The sequence below is a fragment of the Lontra canadensis genome, unplaced genomic scaffold (genome assembly GCF_010015895.1).
Source record: "Lontra canadensis isolate GAN:19392208 unplaced genomic scaffold, GSC_riverotter_1.0 scaffold4, whole genome shotgun sequence".
Classification (NCBI taxonomy): Eukaryota; Metazoa; Chordata; class Mammalia; order Carnivora; family Mustelidae; genus Lontra; species Lontra canadensis.
This window is the reverse complement of record NW_022630998.1, coordinates 35,825,381-35,845,626: the sequence shown is the minus strand read 5'-3', so window position 1 is coordinate 35,845,626 and position 20,246 is coordinate 35,825,381. Positions and strand designations below refer to the sequence as shown.

Sequence of the window (20,246 nt, the reverse complement as noted above, 5' to 3'; positions counted from 1 at the left end):
GGGGCAAAAAAGTTCAGCCTTGGAGGACTAGCTTAAATTATAGTTCAAAAAGACAAAAGAATCACAAACATCTATTAGAAATAATGTTCTAGGGGTCCCTGGGTTGCTTAGTTAGTTAAGCATCTGCCTTTGGCTCAGATCATGATCCCTGGGTCTTGGGATCAAGTCCCACATTAGGCTCCCTGCTCCCTGGGGGGGTCTGCTTCTCCTTCTCCCTCTGCCTGCTGCTCCCCCTGCTTGTGCTCGCTCTCTCACTCTCTCTCTCTCTCTCTCTGTGTCAAATAAATAAAAATATCTTTTCTGAAAAAGAAAATGTTCCAACAGAATAATGAAAGGGATGGAAAACAGTCATTCTATATGGTACTATAGTAATACCGTACTATAATATTACTGAGGTTATCATATTACAGTTCTGTTCTCACATACAGACATAAACATAAAAAGTCAGAGACACATACGGAAAAAAGACTAGAAAAAAAATACCAAAATGCTAACGGTTAACTATCTAGAAAGTGAGATTATAGGTAATGTTTCTCTCATGCTTCAGTTATTTTTCAGATTTTATTTGTTAAAATGTGGTTCCTTCCAGCAGAAAAGAACATCAGTGTGTGTTGTGTGTGTGCATACCTGTTCACAAAAGTGTGAGGCTAGGTGTTTAACATTATAATAAAACACTGTACTCTGGACACCCTTCTCAGGGTACATGTTACAGGAATGAACCTGCAGAGCCTGACCGGGCTTACCACGCTTGGAGCGAAACTGCCACCTAGCCCTGTGGGAGCAGCCTTCTTGCAGTGGCCACCTGGGAGTCCCCTGCTCTCCCAAGCCCACTAGGGGGCATGCTGTCAGGGGACCAGGTATACCAGTGGGTCTGCCTGTAGAGTGAAGGGGAGCAACGACAGAGGGGTTCCTCTGCATTTAAATAAATACAGCAGAGACAATCCAAGTAGCATCATTGAGATATAAAGTAACTGTACAAGGCAAAACATAATAAAACACATTGTTTCTTTTGTTTTCCAGATATTTTATCCAGAAACAACAGATGTCTATGACCGGAAAAACATACCCAGAATGATATACTGCATTCATGCGTTGAGGTGGGGAGAAAGATACAACTAAGAGTGGAGGAAGTAGATTTAAATGAAACTAGTTTCTATTTTAGAAAAGGGCTCTTAAGTTACTTAAATAATCTGAAGAACTTTTTATTGGATGGAGCTGTTTTGAATTTGGCATAGATTTTTTAAATTGTCACGTAAGTACAATCCTTGAACTGGAAAAATATTTTTTCTGATTTCTTAAATCTAATTCAAAACAGAATACCAGAAAATGAATGAAAGACCTGTACATATAATGAGAAGATATAAGTTGAAATTTCTAGGGATCTCCTATATGTTGCCATATTCTTGAGTTGTGATCTAGTTTCCCAGTATAGCCAAAATACATCAAATGAGCAGCTATAATGGTCATTATAATTTTTATATTCTTAAATTATCCTTTTGCTTCAATTCTTATTATAGACTAATGAAGTCCAATATAAGGTTAGTTTCTTTTGACCTTTGCTCAATAGAACTTGTACCATAAGGGTAAAGAAGCAGCATCAAGAGTTGCTTTGAGTAAATAAAATCAAGATTTTTTTTTTTTAAAGGAGGAGAGGAGAAAGGGCAGAGTGAAAGAGAGTGAGAGAGGGAATCTTAAGCAGGCTCCATGCCCAGGGCGGAGCCAGACTCAAGGCTGAGTCTCATAACCGTGAGATCATGACCTCAACCGAAATCAAGAGTCAGACTCTTAGCCAACTGAGCCACCCAGGTGCCCTAAGATACTGTCGTTCATTAATTTAAAGCAATTGTTTGATAGCTGAATTTTTGAAAACACTTAAATTGTGCTAGTTCATAGATCATTTTTTATCTTAGTGGACTGGAAGAAACGCTATTTTTAGATGGTAACAAAGATGATTCTGAAAATCCAGTTTATGGCTGTCATCCTGCATTCACGCAGGTAATGGCTGGAAGTCTTCATGTCTAATTAAATTTTAAGTTTCTTCTGGAACATCTGCCTTGTGTTTATATCACTAGAAGTCATTTTCCTGGCAGAGTCTTCTGCATAGAGGTTTATATTAACTTCTTTCTGGCTCTTTTCCCCTCCAGAGGAAAAGGTTTCTACAATAATTCATTGCACTGCTGGCCTACTAGAAAAGAATTTTGATTATGTCATATAATTTGACTTTTCCCCCCGATCAGCACTTAGGAGATTTCTTTGGAAGATGACAGTTGTTTGAAATACAGACCAAATGTAGGTGCCTTTCTCTTTATTCTCGTAATTTAGAGTGGGCTAGAGGGTGGGATCACTTCTGTACCTGCCTCCTCATGTGTGGCTAGTATATCATTACTCCAGCAGTGTTTCTGAAAGCTTTCTATGCAAAAGTGCTTGTCTTGGGGAATATTTTCATATGTGTTGCCCAACATTCCTTGTCAAATATTTTTCAGAGCTTAAAATGATCACTTAACACTGCACTTAGTACCACTTTTGTGACCTGCTAAGCCAGCTACAATTAGTTAATGCCATCATCATATCCACGCATCATAGTGCTAATCTCCAAATCTGTGGCATGCTCCTGGAGTACCTTGGACAAGCTTAAATTGATTTCCCGACAGGACACCTGGGGTGTTAATGTTAAGCTGCTTATAAAGAAATGGTGTGCTAAGTTCCTTTCCAGTGATGTCACTATTCTTCCCCTGAAATTATATAGAACTGCACTGAGGCTTACAAATGGGTTTGTGATCATTTCAACAATGGCTTCAGCAGTTTGGTAAATGAAAAAAAGGCAACTTCTTATTCTTGACACTTGTATGTGAATGTTAGTGTGATATTTTTTAGGACTGTTTTTCTCAGTCATGCAATAACTCATGGAAGTCTCCATTACTGTTGATCATTCTGGAGCAAATTTCTCTTGAGCCTGTCCCACACCAGATCTGATCTTAGGTAGGACCTTTTCCATTTACTTAATAAACAGCATTCCCTGGGAAAATCTCCTTCGCTCTTATCTGTCCTAAACTTACATACGACTGCTTCTTGGTAAAGAACTAAGAAGTCTCGTGTATATCTAAAGTTTTTTTCTATCAAAACCTTTTCACTCAATGATTTAGAATACAGTCACTCAAATGAAGCCGATATTCTGCTCTGTTGGCCAAGACATATTTGGGAGTTGGGTAGCAGAGCCCTTTACTACGTACAGTGGGTTGGCTCTCACTGGATAATTAGAGGTGATGCTGGAAATGAACACATACGTGCCTGGCCATTATATCCTGGCTGGGGTTACAGCAACATTGCTGGTGTAGAAAGTCATCATTACTGGACAGGGAATTGGGCAGGTCAAAGGTTCTGAGTATAGATCAGGAGCCAGGTGGAAAGATATCCCAGGTACCCAGGCACTACCTTCCTGCTACCCCAACCCATGGGCCTGCTGGGATCTGTATTGTTAGATCTCAGCCCAGCCAATTTGTCTTGCATTCCCTGTCTTTTTGATTTGGGCTTGACAACCTCATTAATATCCTCTGGGGTTGTGCCCTTGCTTCCTGTTTGTATCTGCTTTCCACTTTTCCTGCCTGGCCCTCACCTTTTCACTCTTGTTTCTGACCCTGGTCTTGTTGCCTGCCACTCATTGCTCCCTTTGTCTGAAGCTGGATGTTCTCAGTGAAATGCCTCCAGGGATGGTTAGCATGGCAGCCCCGGGGGAAATCCTCACACTTGACTTCACGCAGAAAGACTCACTTCAGTGAGAGGTGACCTCATTCTTTTTCAAAGAAATGTTTATCTTTTTTTTATGTGAAATAAAAAGCTTAAAATCTCATTGTGGGAAAAATTGGAAAAGTCAGAAAAGAAAATCAAAGGAAAAGCTAGCTAAAGTACCCATTATTGCAATACTGATGTGACTGTTTTGGTGCATTTCCACTTAAAATGTGTACATGGCTTGTTTTCTTTTTGTGGCTTCATTTGGAATGTACAAAAGTCTGCAACAAAAAGAAATTGGTTCAAGAAGTAAGAGCCTTGCTAACAAGTTACTGCTAATGATTTTTTAGTTGGGCATCGATGCATGGAGGAGAACACTTTTGACATGTTGTTTGTTGCTCAATTTGTGAAACACTGTTAAATATTTAAACATTGGTTATCAATCGGAATTGAAAAATTTTAGTAAAACTGATATTTGAACACATCAGATACCGTAAAGGACAAAGGAAATACCCAGATGTATCATTACAAACTTAATACACTTAAACCCATTCTGGAAGAATTTCACTGCAAGTTTCACTCACGTAATTATTGATGCACTAATTTTGACTCATCCCGGGACTAGAATGTATTGAACGTTAGCTAGAGTTTACATGATCCTCAGGACACCAGAAACAAAAGAACACCTCTACACCTGCCCGGGTTGTAGACCTGGTGTTTGACCGTTCAGTTGTCAGAGGGCACATGGTCCTAGTTTGGTTTCTTCCCCCAAGGGCAGTCAGGCCCTGGCTACCAGGCATCAGTCAGACCTTTATAATTTTCAGTAAATGGCTTCCAGGTAGGTTTTTATTTTCATTCTGGTCCCCACGCCTAGCCCACCCCACATCCCCCAGAAATGATTTACCACCTGCGTCTCACTCAGCCAGTGTTACATAACCCATTGTCCTGTCATAATGATGTATTGGCCTGATCTGTTAACATTATTAAAAGCTCCTATATGCATTTTGAATATTTTCTTGAAATTAGTTGGGCATTCTAGAGGTTTCTCACCCACAAAATGAAGGATTGACTACCTAATGGTCTTTAGTAGATGGTTGATTTGGCTGATTTATCATCTCAGACTACGTTTCTGGATCCTCTGTCTGTTGATGATGATGTGCTCAGGGCCAGACCCCCTTCTCACCTGGGTGTTTCGGTCACAAACTTTGTGTTCTTCAGGACTTTCTTATCTTGGGTCACTTCCTTGGTTTTACATGACACTCTGGCTTAGAGTTCCTGGTTTTTATTCTCATGGTATAAGTATAATATAAATTGTATAAACATATATTTGTTCCATAGATAGACACTGAAAAAACAAAGCTCCTGTATTTTAATAACACATCCCAGCTTGTTAAAATCAGTACAAATAATTATCCGTGTCTTACTTGATCAATTCATATTGCAATTTCCTTTCTGTACACTTTGTACCACTCTCTTTTGATGAGGGCTATGAACTCCTGGCCTTTCACCGACTTAACCAGGGTTAGAATCTTCTGTTCTGATGGATCAGATTGATTTTATTTGGTTAGTGGGAGCCCTATGGGGCCAGTGTCTTCGTCCTTGTAGCACTGTCCCTGACATTATTGGAAATATCCTCGCTTTGTGGTCACAACAGAATGTTCCAGTCCTATTGTAATTATTTCTGCGTTGAGAAATCAACTCCCCTCCAAGGAATCCTTTACAAGTCATATGTTCATAATGATTTTTCCTCATTTGATAGATGAGGAGTCTGGATTCTGCTTTTCTTTCCGTGCTAAGTTTCTTGAACCATTAAGACAACGCCAAGCTGAAGATGAGCCTGCCTCCCCTCTGGGTCGTGGCTGGTGCTCCCGCAACAGATCGTGTCATGACTGCCCCAGCAGCTGTGTTTTCAGATACAGTGATGATGCTGAAACAGCACACATTTGGGGCATGCATTTGTGATAATAGCTCTGGTGACCCCACTCCCAGTTAACCGGTTGTCCTGCCAAATGCACTGATTGCTTCAAGAAGAAGCACACCTGCCATCAGGTGGCTGCCTTGCAAACTATGCGTATAATATGTGTATTTATTATATACATAATATATATTACATATTATACATGTAATACAGATTATGTATCTAACCCTCAGGCTTTCATGCAGATCTCTCTTTGGCTTACACTTTGTGCCCTAAAGGCCTTTTGCCTTTTCAAAAACCAGTTGATGACTTATACCAGACTGATAGCATACTGATACCAGTATGATGAACATACTTGCATTTATAAAGAAGCTTCCTAGAAATAGTTTCTTAACCCGAAGGGCAGGTTCTCCTTTCATGTTCTCAGGAGGGATATGTGGAGATGGCAATATTTGGGATTAAGATGAGAAGGACAATGACACCTTATGTAGCTTTCAAATCACTCCTTGTTCACAATTCTCCCCACACTCTAGACCATATTCTCTCTTCTTCCTCCTATCCCAAAATAGTACCGGGACTCCATCTTTTTGTCCTACAAAATTCTAAGCTCTCTGAGATCGTGACCTGTGCCTTGTCACCTAACACAGCACATACATATCACTGATGCCAAATTAAGTCTCTGGAGTTCATATTTTTAAATTTTTAGCTGCGTTAGCTGAACTAATTTCCCTGTGGAAAGGGTACCTCAGGATTCTTTTTATTTTTGATTGACTCTTAGGTGAAAAACACTAGATTTTGACATGATACTGGCAGGGGCATATGTGATTAAGATGGAATAATAATTTGGTTCTCTAGATAAAACCACTTGAAACATGGAGTCAGAGAAAATAGTAAAAGGTTCTTAGTGTTGAAAATGGGGAAACTGCTGTGGTAAGTTCTTAATAAGTTAATTATTATTGGTTATTAATAAAGGACACACTTATTTAACAAGGATCATAGTAATAATAAAAACAAACAAGTATATGCCAGGCCCTGTTCAGAGTTCATTTTACAGATGGCATCTCATTTAATCCTCATGGTGTACTTATACATACTGTTAATAATCCCATTTTAATATGAAAGAAACTGAGGTACAGAGAAACTGAGGTCACACAACTAGTATATGGTAGAGTTGGGATTCAAAACTTGGCAGTGTGACACCAGGTCCTGGGCCGTGACTGGCTTAGTCGTTGGCCTTGGAAGGGAGTCACATGTTTCCATCCTACTAAGAAAACTCTAAAGACAGCGTCCAACTTGAACCTGAGAGGCACAGGCCTCTCAGTGGTTAATTTTAGGAAGTTTTAAAATGAGAAATCACGAAACCTCAGAACTGGAAAGACCTTGAGAAGTTACTTTTGTCCAGGTCTTTGTTTCAGACATGAGGGGACTGAAAGCAATGGATTATGACTTGTACAGAGTTACACAACTAGATGGGGCCAGCCTTGCAGCCATGATCTGGGTCTCCGGATACTGGTCCCATGGTCTTTCTGGTTTAGCCCCAAGGCTTTGATTTATGAGCATTCATCTCACAGGCTGCACCATAAAGTGAACCGCCTAGGATTTGATCCAGAAAAGCTGAAATAAATTCAGCTCCAGCCTTGTGAGTTTGCATTCCATTACTATAGCACCTTTTAATGTGTATATTGAAAGTAGTGGGAAAAGCCCCTATAGTATTTTTTTTTTTTAATTACTTCTTCCAGTGCTTGAACTGATATTATTTGTACAAATGGGAGCACATTGGGCTGGAGAGGCTTTAGCTACCTCAGGGCAACCTCTCTGTAACTGGCCTCTAAGCAGTACGAGTATGCTGTCCCTTTGGTGCGATGATAAGAGCCTCCCTATTTCCCACCAAGAGCTTTCTTCTTTGGGGGAAGCTAAGCGATGATTTCGTTAATTTCCTTGGCTTCCTTGGGAATCCTCTTAGCCCTTTGTATTGGCTCTTAGGCACGTAAGGTGCTTAAAAAGTTGTGTTGAAGAGCTCCAAGAATTGGTATCTTTTATATTGGACAGGCTTTTTATTTTTTTAAGATCAAGACTCTGGATTTGCTGTAGACTTCAGGTAGTGAATGGCCTCATTTGAATTTAAATGCTTGTGAGGAGTGGGCTGCTGTGGCTGATTCTTTCTTTCCTGGGAATAGTGGATATGTGTATAGGAAACTGCCCTTTTGAGTAATCTGCTTGGAAGTGCTTCTCCTGCAAAAATTTGTTATAAAACTCCCGCACAGTGAAAAGTGGCGTTTTTAAAAACAGCTAATAATTTAAACTTCAAGAATGGAGGCAATAAACGTTGAAAACTGAAGCCAGATTAAAAATATACATTCACATTTAAACATTTTGGGTGGAAGTATGTATACACAGATGAGATTCCTAACTGATCCATACCAATTCCAGAAAATCTCTTATTTAAAATCACTTTAAAAGCCAAGATTGTTTGATCCAAAAGGTAACTTCTCAGCACCACCTTGTGGTAACTTTTAGTTAAAGCAGAATGTTGGCTTCATTGTAGGATTTATATTAGTATTACAGAGTACAATGGAGAAGTAGAAAGGATAATTAGAAATACTCACCTAATTTCTTCAGTACCACAGGGGAAAATTAGCACTTTAGTATAATATATTCCTAGTACCAACAAACCTGTATTTTGTGGAAACCTAAAGACTTTTATTTTAGGAATAGCGTGGCAGAGAAAAATATTTTTTTATGTAGTAGCTATTTCGTGCATAGTAATTAAATGAATGGATAAATAGAGGAAATAATGTGAAAACAGTTAACATGAAATTACTGAAGTAGTAATTTAAAAAAAAATCATTTATAGTAAGCAAGGATGCCGTCCACTGATCACATAGATGAGATGGGATTGACTGAGAAACAAGTCAGAAGACCACAGCCCAGAATTCACAGGATGCAGCAGAGCAAGGAGCTGCCTTGGGGCTTGCTACAAGCAAGCCGGAAATAAAGAGATCACAAAGCCAGCATGAACCCGGAAGCCCTGATGTGAGAGGGCAAGACATGGGGCGCCCTCGTGGTGTCGGCCCCACATTCCCCTATGGTCTCTCTAAGACTGGCTCCTCTCATGGGAACCTGTGGTCAACAATGACAAAAAGCAAGTCCCAAGCCCCAAGCTAAGCCCCAGATCAGGAAATGCCAGGCATTTGAGGGAAATCAACCCTCTGAAAGTGGCCTTAGATTCAACAAGAAGAAGTGACAGCCAAGGAATAAAGGAAAATATTAAGATAGGTGATACCTGTAATTTATTCAATCATCTACTTAACAAGTACTTATTGAACACTTCAGTTTACAACAAAAACAAAGATAAAATTTAAAAAGAGGAAAATTGGAGGGGCCACCTGACTGGCTCTGTCAGTAGATTGTGCCACTCTTGATCTCAGGGTTGTGAGTTCAAGCCCCACAATAGGTGAGGAGATTACTTAAAATCTTTTGAAAAATGGGGCACCTAGGTGGCTCAGTCAGTTAAGTGTTTGCCTTTGGCTCAGGTCATGATCTCAGGGTCCTGGGACTGAGCCCCATGTCCACCTTCCATCCAGCTTCCTGCTCAGCGGGGAGTCTGCTTCTCCCTCTCCCTCTGCCTCTTCTCCCCCCACAACCCTGCTCTGCTCACTGTCTCTCTCAAATAAATAAATAAAAATTTTAAAAACAAACACCCACAGCGTTAAACAATTAACTATAGATAGAAAATTTGTTGTTAGAAGACATTTTATGAATGCCTCCTACTTAAATTTTATTGTCACATTTTCAAAGTTTCTTCCATTAAATGGTGTGTATATTTTCTTTGTAGAATTTGAAGAGAGAATGATTTTTTTGTCATTTCTTAATGGGTGGCTTTTATTTTGCTAGAATTCTTTTGCACCTTTGCCATACCCATCCATTTAATTCTGTTTAATTTTGGAGTCTCTGTTAGTACAAAGGAACAGGTGAAGAAGTTGCCGTTTCATTGTTCCATGTGACATGGGCTCCCTCTTAATAGGAATATTTTTTCCATGTCATAATGAGAAGTGGTTCATAAAATATTATAGTTTTGAAAATGTCAGCCTACTAGTTTTAATCCTAATGACTTGTTTGGCATGAACCTTTGGTAATAAAGTCTTCAGAGGCCATGTTTTATATCCCTGGTTATCTCTAAAGACTTAGAATTTAAACTAAGGAATGTATCCTGTCTCTCTTGCTTTATATTATGAATACATAATGCCTATCTTATATTGAAGAATGTTCAGAGGCTAATATGTTTTCCACCTGTGGGTAAGATATGAAAATCATATTGGAATTGAGTACTAAAATTACAATTACCTTATGTTTAAAATATCATTTATTCTTTGTTCTTTGGTTGTGGTTTTGAGGGAAAGGGGGAGAAACCAACGAAAGGTAAACTCGCCCCCTCCAAAAAATATTTAAAATTCAAAAATTCATTAATAGGCATTTCGTGGAAGAAAGGGACATGGAACAATCTGTGTTTGAGAAAGTGTTTATCCTCACAACTAACAAAAGGGAATTTAGACTTAAATAACATTTTTGGCTATCAGATTTGCAAGATTTTCCCTGATAGTATTCTGTGGTGCAGAGGGACGAAGAAAATGGCATTGTCATGTATTGGTGGTAGAATAAGGTCACACCCTTCAGCCTGTTCTTAGGTTCAGCTAAGCATTCAGTGTCTCCTGACTGCAGTAAACCACGTCGGGTCTTAGTTGCTCAGAAGATCGAGAAGCCTGGAAACCCGGTCAGATGGCAGGATGGCATCAAGTGCTTACTCTTCAGTGGGAGACTTCATGACGCTCCCCGTAGTTGCCCAAACAGCCATCTGGAAGCCATTTCCTTTGGTATCCCAGGTGACGTCTTAGGTGCTAAGAAGTGACATCCCTACTGGGGATACGGGAGCCTCCCCGCTCTAGGGCCTCAGGCCCCAGGAGCGGCTGTCTATTGTAACACCTTCCCAGTGGGCTTCCTAGTTTCCTGCAAGGAGTGTGGGTGTTAGAAGAGGCACCAAACTTGGGAACACCTAAGCCTGTGATGCCTGTTAGGTATTTATAGTTCCTTCAAACCATTTATCGATGGGGGGTTATTTTTCTCCTCAGCAACATTGCTCACCAATTATCAGTGTACCTTTATCAGGTTTCTAGAGGAACAGAGCTAGAAAGTTAAAAGTCAGATTGTTTCACAGAGGGAAGGGGATTTTGTTAATCCTTGACTCACAAAAAATGAGTGTGATCTCTTTTTTAGAACACTATTTGACTCTGTATACTGGAAGCTTTAATTGTGTGTGTCTTTTCAACCCTGCAGTGTTGTTTTTAGGGATTCATTGTAACAATAAGATGTATGCCAAAGATGTTTCTGTATGTAGGTAGGTTCACTGAAGCATTATTTGCGATGAGGAATAATTAGTGACCACCTAGACGCAATGGGTTAGGAAAAATACACTATGTTCATATTATGAATACTGTGTGAGTTTATGGAATAAGTTTTTCCAGAAATAAAAGACATCGAGGGGCGCCTGGATGGCTCAGTGGGTTAGAGCCTCTGCCTTTGGCTCAGGTCATGATCTTGGGGTCCTGGGATCGAGCCCCGCATTGGGCTCTCTGCTCAGCAGGGAGCCTGCTTCCCCCTCTCTCTCTCTCTGTCTGCCTCTCTGCCTACTTGTGATCCCTGTCAAATAAATAAATAAAATCTTTAAAAAAATTTTTTTAAAAAGACATTGAAAGGGTTTATATCAAAATACTTAGTGTTTAACTCTGATGTTCTTCTGTGTAATTTTTATTTTATCCATGAATGACTAATTTTTAACTTTGACCATGTGTTACTTTTCTAAATGACTGTGTTTTACAGAAATGATCAATGAAGGTCACTTTAAATGCAGGCTCCTTAAATTGAATAATCATACATTTTAAGAGTTTAATACCATTTAAAAAGCCTCAACCTTGAACTCCTGTAATGAAATTTTATGCATTTTATAATCTCAGGTGTGTGTTGATCTTGAAATATATCAAGCCAATGAAATCATTCTCCGTTCATTTTCTCATAGAAGTTATTTATAATTTCTAACTTCTAATTAAAATCTCATAAATTATAAATCTATCAAAACTGATAAATAAATACAGTTTGTTTTTTTTTAGTTGGTCTATAGAATTACTCTTTGGGACTGAGGAGGTTAGAATTGTTATGGAAAGAAGCTGTGGTTTGGTGATTAAATGGGAAAAGCCATATAAGCATATATTTGCACATTTGGTAAAATTTAGATGCCAGCCGTCTGCTCTTTTTGTCAAGTTTTGGATAGGGTAGTGTGCGCCATCATTAATTCCTAAGGGGCTTTAAATACACACACACACACACACACACACACACACACACACACACACAATCTATTTTCCATCTTCCACTTAGTAGTATGCCTACATCATGGTTTATCACCCCCTCTGCTGATAGTCTTGCCACTCTTTGTTTCAGAAAACATAAAACAAATAGGTCCTCAAGGGGTGCGTGGTACTTAAAGGAGTATTGAAAAGGAAAATACAATTTGAGCTGGACTTTCAACAAAATAAGAATCGTAGAAGGAGTACCCAAGGAAATGTTCATTGGATTTATTGCTGGCTATTTTGTATTAATTGTATTTCTTATTCTCCCTACAAATGGATGGTAGAGAGTTAGTTGACCCTATAGAGATGCCATGTACTGAAAAAGATTGGTCTTTGGGACTTAGCCTGTGATTTTAGTCCCTGTCCACCAGGGACTGTTACCTCAGAACTCAGTTTCTCCACCTAAAAAATGAATGGATTAGATAGGATAATCACTTAGGTCTTTCTCAACTAAAAAAGCCCTTAGGACTTAAGTAATTTTTAATGCTAAGATTTATGGTGATAAAACTTCTGAACTGATAATTTTATGTTCTTTCAGTTTATACCTGTTCAAACTAGGGATAGCGCCCCAGATCCAGGATTTGTTGGGCAAAGTAGACTTCACAGGTATGACTCTTCATGATTCTTACACTGTCATTTACTAAGAAAATGTATCCATACTTTTCCTTTTGACAGCATCAATTCCCATTTTTCCTCTATATCTATCAGAAGAGAAAAATTTACTGTGTTTGTATTTGACCATTTTCAACACGTGTGAAATGAGAAATAGGCTGACGTTCCTAAGGTTTTTGTTCAGAAATGCCCCAACTTCTTGATGAAGACACTTTTCTCCTTTTTTTTTTTTAATAAATAATGGCATGGAATTTTTAATATTCTTTAAATAAGCCTCAAATTTCTGGGGGAGAGACCGTGGGATGAAGACATTTCTTATTATATTCATTCCTGCTTCCATCTCTGTGTCTTTCTTTGATATTGTTTGTTGTTCTTTTTCAGAGGAGGAAATTAGTAATATGAGAAAGGAACTTGAGAAATACGGAATTCAGATGCCATCTTTCAGCAAAATAGGCGGGATTCTGGCTAATGAACTGTCAGTGGATGAAGCTGCTCGTGAGTCTATTTAAAATCAGAACTTACTACTGACATGAGTCTTACCTGTACTTCATTATTGATTTTGGTTACAAGAAAGAGAATATTTAGAAGATGCTTTCAGCCCCCTTTTGAAGTTTTTATTGTAGGTATTGGAGACGGTTAAGTTGAGCATATAAGAATATAACCATGTAATTGATTTAGGCTTTAAACATCTTCTTGTGTGATGTGAGTAAGAGTTTTCAGAAATACCTTTATTCCAAATGCTTCTTTGCTTTCCGCATCATCAGATTTAAGTGGTAGAGAACATTGCTGTGTTGTCCTTTAGTGTTGCCGGTTAAATGCCCAGTATCATTTGGAAACAAACTGGTACTTTAACAGTGTCCGTACTCCCCCCTTCATCCCTCGAGGGTTGACAGTGCTTAGTTCATTTTAGGCATTCGTAAATTCATAGGGATTACATGGTGGATGCTGAGAAAGGACCTAGGCAGGATGGGCAGGTGGAGACATTGTCAGAGAGGTGCTCTGTGAAGTGTCTAGGTGTCATTTTTGGCCATTTTAACTCGAAGCCAGAGAAGGAAGTAAAACTGCTGACGTTCATGCAGTGTCCGTGCAACTGTCCTTGTTGCCTCTGGCTCATGAAAATCATTTTTTTCCCTCTTTCCAGTGCACGCTGCAGTTATAGCCATTAATGAAGCTATTGAAAAAGGAATAGCCGAACAAACCATTAAAACGCTAAGAAACCCAAATGCAGTTTTAACTTTAGTAGATGACAGCCTTGCACAGGAATACCAGAAGGAACTCTGGGAAGCCAAGAAAAGGAAAGAGGAAAATGCAAGACTGAAGGTATTTAATAAGATTCTCAATAATATGGCTCTGAGTGGTAGGTTTGAAAAAGCCTTGATGTTACCAGTGATCATTTTAAATCACCTGGCAGTGGTCTCTATAGCCGTAGGCAGTTGGCTTGGGTGCAGTGTAAGGGTAAAAACAGACCATGCACTACGTAAAGAAAAGAGGTTTCCTTTCGTGCTGATTCTTACAGGTTACAAGGGTTGAAGGTCATGTCATAAACTTAGGACTTTCCCAGGAAGTGTGGAAGTAGCGGCTCACCATCTTCCCTTGTTCAGCCTCACCTGCAGACCTTGTATTCGCCGAGTTACCTGTAGATTTGTTAGTAGAGGTTCATGACTCGGTATGATGAAGTGGGAGCTGATGTTTTTGAATTTGCTGTCCTATTTGGCCTTCCCTCCTCTGCAAGAAGCCTGACCCTGCCTTCCCGGCTAGCGTGACTGAAGGCTTTCTTGGTGTGCCCAGTTTCCAGTTCCTGGCCATCTTTCTGCTCCTTAACGTCTTGCCCTGTCAGCCTCAGCTCCGTCACCAGAACTTTCCACTCGATCTCGCTGCCTTGTCTGAGCTGGTGGCTTCTGCCCACATGTGGCAGGCTTGCCCACCCCGCCCGCCAGCCTCCCATGGTGCTTTGGTGCCACAGCTCTCCTCTGCCTCTCTCAGTGTCTCTTCTCAGAGTCTCCTGCCTCTACCTGCGGGGATTCTTTTAAGGTCTGGCCTCGAGTCACGTCTGTCTCTGTTCTTCCCAGACAAGCTCATCCATATACTGAGGAAAGCGGCTGTTAGTTTGCTATCAGGCCCCTCGAGTGGCCCTCCAGGTGACTTCATCTCTGTGCCATGGGCCTTGCCCCTCACCATCTAGGAAGAGTGCTTACCTCTACCCTGCCCTTCTCACACATGTGCCCTTCCCTGACTTGCCTCTGGAATGACTCCCACGATGTTTCAGAACTCTGTCCACACCACCCCCTCCAGCCCTCTGTATCCTATCCCTCACTGCATTCTGTTACCTCGTCTTGCCAGACTTACCTCTGTCCCACACCTTCCAGTCTTGCCACTCTGGACCCAGCCTCACATGTGACCCCATGCACATGTGACCCCACCTCCTCCCATTCTGCAAGCCAAACCCTCACAGACTTAGAGGTTGCAAAATTAATCTTTAACTCCAGATCGGATGTCAGCCCCCCAGAAAGCTCCTTGGATTCCCTACTGTCTACCTATGGAGTTAAGTACAGATCCTTCACTTGGCCTTAAAATGCCTCTGAGGGGCACCTGGGTGGCTCAGTGGATTAAAGCCTCTGCCTTCAGCTCAGGTCATGATCCCAGGGTCCTGGGATCGAGCCCCACATCGGGCTTTCTGCTCAGCAGCGAGCCTGCTTCCTCCTCTCTCTCTGCCTGCCTCTCTGCCTACTTGTGATCTCTCTCTCTGTCAAATAAATAAATAAAATCTTAAAAAAAAATTGCCTCTGAAATGCCTGCCCAACACCCCCATCTTTCTGGCTAACCCTGGACACAAACTCTATGCTATAGCCCAATGTGCCAAGCCATCTCACCTTTGCAACCAATCCTGTCATCTATACCCTGCTCCCCACTCTGCCTTCGTAACTAACTGCTCCTTTCCTCCAAGCCCTTCTCAATTGTTTTCTCTTATTCAAGTGTTATTTCCAACTGACTATGTACTTCTCCTCTAATATGTGTTCTGTTCTGTGTATATTTGTTATTTATGGTGTCAATTTTATTAGACTGGATCAAATGAAATTGCCAACACTCCACTGACTTGGATCTACAATAAATGGCGATATGGTCAAGGGGTCCAACATGATGTTTGCCACATTAGACAGTTAGGCCCTCTCAAGAGAGTCAGTGGGGCTGCTGTTCATTTTTGTAATCTTTGCCAGGCGTACCTAACCCTAGTGCCCTGCACAGAGCAAGCATTTTTCGATGTCTATATTGAATTCAAATGAATATAAGTAAACGGCTGTTCTCACTCTTTGCCTTTTGCTTTTGAATACCGAGCTTTGGAAATATTTAATTTAACCTCAGGAATCAGTGAAGACTTTGTTTTGTAGAATAACTGTATTTCAGAAGAAGAAAGAGATGCCTACGAAGAACTGCTGACTCAAGCAGAAATCCAAGGCAACATCAATAAAGTCAACAGTAAGTAATGGCTTGGACAAAGGAAGTGGATATGCCAGAAGACACAAATTCTCCTTATCAGAATCTCACCAAAACTCTCCACTGGTATCCTTGTAAAACTGCCTTATGTGATGAAAATTCCACTCAATGTCAGTGTTGTGCTTAATTATGCCACGTTGTCCGGCAGTTCCCCATGGAAATTTTGGGTAATCTCGCCCCCTCTCTGCATGCAAAACATCTCAAAGTATCATGAAGCTGGTTTAGCTATCCCTTCCTGTTTTATCATAGGTGCAGTGTATGTCCTCTTTTGAACCTGTCCCTCACTGGGCTAATATGGAAGGCTCTTCAGTAAAAGATTATGACTTAAGGCCTGTCGTTTCTTGCCCATGATTATGTGACAGCGTTTGGAATTGGAAATGTATTGTTGACAATACATCTGCTCTTTACCACTTCCCAGTCATTAGTCTGCAGTTTGTAAGAATTGTTTCCTTACGGCTTGTATAGTTTTTTGGCAAGTGAACGAGCCTGGATAGGCCAGTGAAATGGCATGGCGGCAGGTTTGATTCCCATGTCCCTGAACCTCTATGGAGCCTCACGGTTCAGTTCCTCTTTGTACCCATTTCAGTTGTGTGACTATAAAGAACAGAAAACTCAGGTAATTAAAATGGGCATATGCAAGTTCAGAGAGATTATTAGTCTCTTCTTCACTCTCTTATAAAATGTGGTTTTACTTGAAGCAGTAAGGAATTCTACTTGACATTTATTTTCCCTAGGGCAACCTAAAGAGCTCTTACATGCACAAAAAATGAATATGTGAAACACCATTTAGCCCATTTAATGAAACATGTGAACCATCAGCCAAATTTAAACTTGGGAATATCCACTAACTATAACACTCCTAAACTATGTCTTTGATTCAGGCTCCTAGATGATTTTTGAATGTTCTTAACACCTTCAAACAAACTATAGGTTTTACCCTGAAGTTTGCTCCCAAGTTGCTGGTAAAGACCTACCCAGAGGGTCCAAACAGTAATCAAGGAGGCCCAGAGAAAATTGATGTAAACATCTAGAAGTTAACCACTGAGTAGGTTTGAGAATTTCCCTCACACACAAAACTGCTGAGAGCGCCCCGGTAACTTTTTTTAAGCAAACACCTTGACATTGTCGAATCCATGTTCCTCTTCTTTTATTCTTATTTAATTTTGAATGATTTAGTGATGATGCATGAAAGACAATTTTAAGTTTCTGCTCTGTTTGAAAGCTGAGAATTTCCTTAGGTTTGACAGAAATGAATCGCAGGAAGAAATTAATATTGCCAGCAAGACAGCTGAGGTCCATATGCTCAGTGAAGAAATGATTCCAGAACCTTTTGCCATCCTTTATTTTTGAAAAGTTTATGACCACTAAGACAGGTTCCTTCTTCATTTTAAATAAAATGCCTTGTGTACATGTTTTAATACTTGCTGACATAATTTCCCGACCACCGATTTAATGCCACATTGCTTATGCATTTTTAAATAAAAGGCATGAGATGATTTGCACTAATGAATAACCAGCTTAAATTATGCAGGACATTGCCATGTTTGATGGCTTTAAGTGTGTAAAACATGATGATTCTGAAGTTTTTTTAATCTCTCTCCATCTGAAAATTTATAGTTAAGTAGAATTAAGAAGAGTCTTGAAAAAACAATAAAGTATATTTTAACCAGTGACATGACAATAAGACAACTCTATGCTTTAAAATATACGAGTATAGCTACATGACAAGTTTTTCTCAACCCTGTAGGTTATTATACTAAAACGTTAAGGTGTCTACGTTCATAATAGCCAGAGAAGTGACATAAAGGACGGTTTTGACTGTAATGTCACCAGATCTGTTGGCGGAAGTTTCAGCTTTGTTTGACCTGCAGTCATTTAACTTGGGGTTTGGCCAATGCATCCCATTCATTACAAGACATACTCTGTTAAGACCAGGGCTGGACATTTGGTTAAATGCAGAGGATAAAAGAGCGGGAGAGCTCACTTTATTTTTTATTTTTTATTTTTTTAAGGAGAAATGGTTCATAAAGAGTGTCTTAAGGGTATGATTTCCTGGTACTCTTTTACCACCCAGTGGTGCAAACTCACAGAATGGGGTTTTCAGAGGAGAAGCAGGATCCCATCCAAATTAATGACAGACACAGCTGAGAGGCCGTGGGTGACTTTCTGAGAACAGCAGAGACCATAAATGTCCACTGACCTTCCTTTCTGGAATTTTTTGGTTGGACATATCAATTCTTAGAACAGAAAAATAGGTTTGTGTTCTTAGAGTCCTTTAGAATACGTTTAAGATTTTGATGAGTATAACTAAGAAGATTGCATTAGCTGTAAGTATTTCCTGCTATTGAAGATATGTCTCAGGAGAAAGGTTATGGAGGGTAGCTCCTTGGGAATGAGTTACAGAAGGTAAATTGTCATCTGTTAAAAGGCTTAGAGTATTCTTAGCTGCAGTCTAGTCATGTGTCAAGGAGACAGACTAACCCTTGAAAAGCTCTAGAAATCTATGGGTCTGTGTTATTTCTACTATCCTGAAACTTTTTTTTTTTTTTAAGATATTATCTATTTAGAGAGAGTGCATGCATTCTGGGATAGGAGCAAAGGGAAAGGAAGAGAGAATCCCAAATAGACTCCCCACCCAGACGCAGAGCCTGACACAGGGCTTGATCCCACCACCCTGATATGACGTGAACCAAAATCAAGAATTGGATGCTTAACTGACTGAGCCACCCATGTGCCCCGGAAACCTTCTTTATGGAGCAAAATGCTGCTGTTTCTGTCCAGTTTGCTGTAGCCTGGTGGCAGAGTCGATAGCTCATTCTCCCAATTGATTAGCAATTCTCATCCTGTTTTCTGAAAACGATGAGGAATTTACTGTTTCAGGTACCCTCAGTTTGGTTATTAAAATTCAACTCTTGGGCAACCCTCTGGGGTCCCCTCCCTCGTTAAGAGCTTTATATTGTATCATTCAATAAACCTTACTCTTGGTCAATAAACCTTGCTTTGCTGCCCTCTCCCCCAAATTAATTAATTAATTCAGGTCTTCATAATCTGAACATTGCAACTGGTAGAGATCTCACAGAGCTTATGATCTAAACCAACACATTTCTGTGATCAGGTTTTTTTGTTTTGTTTTTTTAAGGTGAAGAGATACTGGCACAGACTTATTTAATCATAGGAAGTTTGGTTATAATAGTTTTTTAAAAAACACATCCGAAATGATTTTTTCTTAAAAATCACACTTCAGAGAACACAAGAGGTGAGGGAAAAGTTTCTGAGAAAAATACCGTCCGGGGCACCTGGATGGCTAGATCAGTTAAGCGTCTGCCTTCGGCTCAGGTCATGATCTCAGGGTCCTGGGATGGAGCCCCGCATTAGGCTCTCTGCTCGGGGGGGAGCCTGCTGCTCCCTCTCTCTCTCTCTGCACCCTTCACTCATGCTCACTCTCTTTCTCTCAAATAAATAAAATCTTAAAAAGAAAATGAACAAGATGGGATCGGGAGGGAGACAAACCATAAGAGACTCTTAATCTCACAAAACAAAAAGGGGGGTATGGATAGGGTGGTGGGGTTATGGACATTGGGGAGGTTATGTGCTATGGTGAGTGCTGTGAAATGTGTAAGCCTGATGATTCACAGACCTGTACCCCTGGGGCTAATAATACATTATATGTTAATTTAAAACAATGAGAAATCCCCTCAGTATCACGCGGCACTGTCTCCCAGTGCTAACTGTGGGTTTCAGTGGTGCTGCTTCAGAGGGAGGACACAGCAATAGGGCAAGGCTGGCTTTGGGTGTTCACATAGCTTCAGTCTCCTTGCAAAGGCAGTACTGATACACAAGGAGCATTCAAGAACAATGCCTATGGGATCTATATGGCCCAGCTCTAAATACTGTGGGGTTCCCCAAGATGTGAAATCCTCAGGGACTAGGACAGTGGATGACATGAGACCAGAGCTCATCCCGAAGGGCAGGGTTTTGCAGGGAAGTCATGCGAGACAGGAGGGATCTCATAACTCCAGCTCTGTCAATGCTGAGCCCCCTTCAGGGACTTTCTCCAAAGACTGGATGGCCCTCCAGTTACTGTGTTACCACCTTCA

The 20,246-nt window shown here is 40.4% G+C and overlaps 1 protein-coding gene across 3 annotated transcripts in view; it reads left to right on the top strand.

Annotated features, from left to right (window-relative positions):
• IQGAP2 (IQ motif containing GTPase activating protein 2) overlaps positions 1-20,246 on the top strand; it is a 277,729-nt gene that overhangs the window by 149,589 nt on the left and 107,894 nt on the right. For all 3 annotated transcript variants that reach the window (XM_032848144.1, XM_032848125.1, XM_032848135.1), the window contains 5 exons: positions 1,021-1,097; positions 12,584-12,651; positions 13,039-13,152; positions 13,799-13,977; positions 16,044-16,131. In XM_032848144.1, the coding sequence (XP_032704035.1) occupies positions 1,021-1,097; positions 12,584-12,651; positions 13,039-13,152; positions 13,799-13,977; positions 16,044-16,131 (526 nt within the window). The remainder of the gene's footprint in view (positions 1-1,020; positions 1,098-12,583; positions 12,652-13,038; positions 13,153-13,798; positions 13,978-16,043; positions 16,132-20,246) is intronic.